This window comes from Pygocentrus nattereri, chromosome 22 (assembly GCF_015220715.1).
Source record: "Pygocentrus nattereri isolate fPygNat1 chromosome 22, fPygNat1.pri, whole genome shotgun sequence".
In the NCBI taxonomy this organism is placed as follows: Eukaryota; Metazoa; Chordata; class Actinopteri; order Characiformes; family Serrasalmidae; genus Pygocentrus; species Pygocentrus nattereri.
Genome location: NC_051232.1, coordinates 3,827,729 through 3,833,154, shown reverse-complemented (window position 1 = coordinate 3,833,154; position 5,426 = coordinate 3,827,729). Strand labels below are relative to the sequence as shown.

Below are 5,426 nucleotides of genomic sequence, written 5' to 3'. Positions count from 1 at the left end.
AGGGCCAGTTCCCTAACCTCCAGCCCACGACTGCCCCCAATCACCAGGAAACCCACAATGAGGTCCTGACCGCTGACTGCCTTTAATAACTGCTCAGTTAGGCCCAGCTTTCAGGCCCTCTCAGTGTCCTAAATGACCTGGAACCTGGAAGAACGAAGCTTTTCACCAGGTAGAACCACCCAATTCTCTGCACTCTACAGATGTTCTAGCTCTTTTTTAAGTTTATTGGATATAAAATGCAAGTAAAAATGGTTGCTGGTCTAATAATGTTTGCTTTTGTTGTGCGTTTGTTTGTTAAACACTTTGAATCCCTCCTTTAGTGATCTATAGTAGACCATACCACTGTTAATCTGTTTATGAGGTACAGAAAGGATGGATTAACTCTCTTCTTTTTGAACTGAAACAGGAAGTTGGTTTAACAAAGCCCCCTGCAGTTTCTTCACCACCACCCCAAACCAGACATCAGACATCAGAGACAATTATTCTGAAGGCTCTTCTAAGAAGAGTGACCAATGCGAGGCCTGTGATTGGCTGGAGTTGTTTTTGCATGTGGTTACGTTGATAATGTAGATAGAAATGTTCCACTGACGTGGACCAATCAGATCTCAGCACAGACATCCGCTTCACAGACCCTCACCATCATCAGACCCCCAGCGCCAGTCTCTGAGATGAAGAGATCAAGAGCTGTTCTCATCGCTCTCGTCTGTAAGTATGCATTACCATTTCTTCATGTTCTTGTATGTGATTGATTTGCTTCTATATATATAAAGGAATTCTTCACTCTAAAGGCTTTATAAATATTACTGTTGTGTAAAGTTATGTGAGATAAATGTTCCTTGTTTTTTAGGTATTTTGTTCTCCAGGATCTCTGTAGCAGAAGTGGAGATGAGGGTCAGACCAGGAGACGACGTGACTCTCTACAGCGACTGTGTTTGGAAGAGTGGATTTAGTATAGTTTGGTTTAGAAACTCCTCATGTGAGCATCAACCTCCTCTCATGATATCAACTCCAGATTTGGTACGTGGTGCTGATCCACGTTACTCTGCTGTGTGGAATCCCTCCAACCAAACTAATGATCTGCTGGTGAAGAACGTCTCTGATTCAGATGTGGGTCTGTACTACTGCGCTGTGTATGAGAAAAACATCACCAAAGACGAAAAGGGAGTTTTACACTCTGAAGATATTTATCACTACGGGAAAAGAACCACTCGACTCTCTCTCCTTGGTGAGATCACTCACTTTCGCATGTTCTCATGTTCTTATACGCTGAGGAAAGTAGAAACATGATATGCACAGTCAAACATGCTGAACAGTAGTTTTGTTTGTTTTTTAAATTTTATGCTTTCTTCCTTTTAACCATGTTGTATTTTTCACTTTCAGTTCCTTGTACTGATCTCCCCCAGATCCCCTCCACCCCTCCTGTCTCAGACTGTAGCGTCTGCTGGAAGCTGCTGGTCAGTGTGTGTCCTGTGTGTGTTCTCCTCTCCTCCACCTGTCTGTACTGCATCTACAGACACACAAAGAAAGGTACTCTGTTTCTTTTTTTATCGTCGTCCTTTCCTTCTCTACTTTTCTCACTCAAATGTCTTAAACAATAACATTAATTGAACTGAATGTACTCAGTGTAACGCTGTATTTTTGGTGTCTGCTGGATCAGAACTCTCAGTACTTTCTCTCTCAATTTCACCGTCCATCACATTTACACTGCCTGTCTCATTGTAACTGAATGGCAGACGCCACAAACAACCTCTGCTGTAGTTAGACATTAATAACACATACAATTACATGTAATTACTAATATTCACTGTTACAGATAAGATTACAGCAGTACAGCTTATGTACATACATGTGTCCCAACTTCAGTTTTTAAATCTTGGGGTTATAAAAGTGTATCTAGCTAGAACAGTTTTTCTTACTTACCTCTTTAACAAGCCAGATTCATTACACACATCTATAACCTAAGAGCAGCTCCATTAGTTTGTATCGAATTCCTTGTAGTTACTGAACAATAAGCCTTGATATGAAGCCAGCCTGGAATGTTAAGGGGTTAATTACACATCTAATAGGATAAACTCTTTTTCCAGCCAGAGCACACTTCCCTAACCTTCAGCCAGCTGCAGTAGTACACTTGTGTTGTGACATGGTAACCAGTGTTCTGGCGTTAAACCACAGCAATAGCAAGTGTTAAAGTGTGTAGAAGTCATACTTTAATGTAGCTGGACAAATCCCATGTAGCTGATATGGAAATAGCAGACTTAGTCTGTTGGACAGTGTTGGCAAGAGGCTCAGTGCCACATACATTGAGCTCTGCCTTCAAGAGGCATTTGCTTGGTTTAGAAATTTCACCTTCAGTTAATTACCACCCTAATAAGCCCCACCCCCCGCCCCCTCATGGTTGCCCTGTGAGACTGAAGATTGGCCAGCGACCCTGTTTCAGTAGCATATTGGGCAACACTGCTGTCCTCCACGCTGCAGACTGGGGCTCGATTTCTTGCCTGGGCAGCCACACCACACTACTCTAATAAGAGACCTTGGACAAGACTCCTAATGCTACTCTTGCCTCTAAACCATGAGCTGCTTAAGACCAAACACATACAATGTTAAATTATCCTCTCTTCCCACCAGAGGGGACCCCACATACAATTGAATTATCTATACAAATCACCTGGATCATGTCATCATATGATCCATCATTTCCAAAGAAAGAGATCATCTCTTCACAGCATCTTCCTAAACTGGATGAACGGATACTGACAGTTCTCTTTGGTTCATCTCCAGGTCCTGAAGATGGAAGAGAACTCCTGTCTGGAACTGTGTTTCAGGTAGAAACTTCCTCATTACATGTAGATAAACCTTCAGTTGATCGTGTGGTTATTGAAAGTCATGGTTATTGATAGTGCAGTCATTTTTACTGGTTGAGAAACTATTAAAATGGTTGCTGGGTTTGATTTAACTAGCTGTCGTTACCATATTAAAATAGTGCTTTCTTAGTGGTTTGCTTGTGCTTGTGGACGATGCTGCTATTTGAGGTGGATGTGCACTGCAGAATTTTTTGTTGCATTTTAGTTTTGGACTCTATGCCAACAGAGGTATATGACCACTAGTGGACGTGTTTCACTAAACCAGCGCTTCTCTTCCTTTAGAGCTTTCCCTGCTTTAACACACCCGTTTTAAGGCAATAATGGGCTGATAATCTTCTTCTTCTGCTTCTTCTTCTTCTTCTTCTTCTTCTTCTTTCGGCTGCTCCCTTTAGGGTTCACCACAGCGGATCATCTGCCTCCATCTTGCCCTATCCACTGCCTCCTCTACTTTCACACCAACCATCTCCATGTCCACCTTCACTACATCTATAAACCTTCTCTGAGGTCTACCTCTTCTCCTTCTACCCGGCAGCTCCATCTCCAGCATTCTTTGACCAGTAATGGGCTGTTAATGAGTTGAATAATTGGATCTGGTTTGGTGGGATCAAGAAAAACAAACACTAAAAAGTGCAGAGCCAGTGGGCCTCCAGGTCCATTGTTGAGAAACACTGGACCAGACTATGCAAATCCCTAATGTCTCTCTCTCTCTCTCTCTCTGATCAGGTGGGCTGTGTTGAGGAGCATCATTGTGAGAGGACTATGATTGGAAGTGTCTGTGTTCACACTGAAGTGTGTTACGCATCTCTGAAAGCTGCACTCAAATCAGACTAAACACCCCAGGCCCTCTTGTTAATGTAGGGACTGTCATATTTTTAACTGTCATCTTTTCATACAATAAACCTTCATTAGCCTTTATGTCATTAGATTATCTGTAAGTGTTTTGAGAGTGTCTACATTAGCTAAGCAGACCTTGACCTGTATAAGAATAACCTGAAGCTAATATGTACATTTTTCTTAAGGAAGCAGACGGGTAGGCGCTTTTTTTGTTAATAACGCCATTCATTTCTTCTGGGTTTGTGGTAGGAAGGGAGAAGAATGTACAGAAGATAACTGTACATTTTAATCTCTGTTCCAGGATGTTTAGACACTGTGGGTTAACCTCAAGTAGCCCACTCTAAAGCTGTCATCTTGCTATGGATGTTCTGTTGTGATCTAAAGGAACAAAAACAGAAAATATAAATGGCATTTCTTGAAGCTTCATCATCTTGTCCTGGTCATTTGTGTCATATTTCCTTTTGCCCTGAGCCTTGTACAATATTTTCAAATGGACAATGGGGTGCAACAGCAATTTAATTGCCACTAATATTGGTAAGAGTAATAGTGATTATGGTGACTGTTATTGGGAACCAATTTGTTCACATTTATACAACAATGAGAATATCCGACCAAAGCGAGACATGGTGGTGGTAGTGTGGTGGTGTGGGGGTGTTTTGCTGCTTCAGAGTCTTGTCATATTTAATGGACCCATGCATTTTTTGGAGTGACCTAGTGAAAATTCTAACATGAACCCCATGGAGATGCCAGGTCAACACCTGAAACTGGAAGTTCATGCTCAAAAACCTTCAAATATGGCTGGATTAAAGTTTGCAGAGAAGAGCTGGTCGGGATTAGATCAGACTGATTTTAATAACTTCCGGCCAATTTCAAGTCTACCATTTATTTCAAAAATTTTAGAGAACACTGTCTACACTCAGATTCATACTTACCTTAGTAACAATAACCTATATGAAACCTTTCAATCTGGCTTTCGTCCTCTCCACAGCACAGAAACCGCTCTCCTGAAAGTGACCAACGATCTTCTAGTGGCAGCTGATTCAGGCCGGCTTACGATTCTCATCCTCTTAGATCTAAAAGCTGCGTTCGACACTATCTCCCACCCAATACTACTTGATCGTCTAAAATCTATTGGGCTCACCGATACTGTGCTTAAGTGGTTCTCCTCCTATATCAATGATCGCTCCCAGTTCATCCGCCTCAAGAACTGCCAGTCATCTATGTCCAAAGTCATTTGTGGCATTCCGCAGGGCTCTGTTCTTGGACCTCTCCTATTCATAATTTATCTTCTCCCAATTGGCCAAATATTTAGGAAATTTAAAATACATTTTCATTGTTATGCTGACGACACCCAGCTTTACCTCTCCACTAAACCCAACGATACTTTCCCACCCTCCTCTCTGTTAAAATGTTTAGATCAGGCAAAAAATGGTTCTCCGAAAACTTTCTACAGCTAAACACCAATAAAACTGAAATTCTCCTAGTAGGAACTAAGAACATCCTTGCAAAATGTCAGTCTTTCACTCTGAATCTTGATCATTCCACTGTCTCTCCGTCCTCCCAGGTTACAAGTCTGGGAGTTGTTCTTGATAGCCATCTCTCCTTCAAAACACACATTTCCAATATCACACGCTCAGCCTACTTCCATCTTAGGAACATTAACAGACTGCGTCCATTCCTCAGCCAATCCTGCACAGCTATTCTGGTCCATGCATTAGTAACATCGAGACT

The 5,426-nt window shown here is 41.8% G+C and overlaps 1 protein-coding gene across 1 annotated transcript; it reads left to right on the top strand.

The window, feature by feature from the left end:
• The first annotated feature begins 668 nt into the window (after positions 1-668).
• Positions 669-4,121, top strand: LOC108411567. Its single transcript, XM_017683198.1, has 5 exons — positions 669-705; positions 848-1,225; positions 1,381-1,527; positions 2,779-2,822; positions 3,585-4,121. The coding sequence occupies exons 1-5, from the start codon at positions 669-671 to the stop codon at positions 3,690-3,692; spliced, it is 714 nt and encodes a 237-aa protein (XP_017538687.1). The 3' UTR covers positions 3,693-4,121.
• The last annotated feature ends 1,305 nt before the right edge of the window (positions 4,122-5,426 follow it).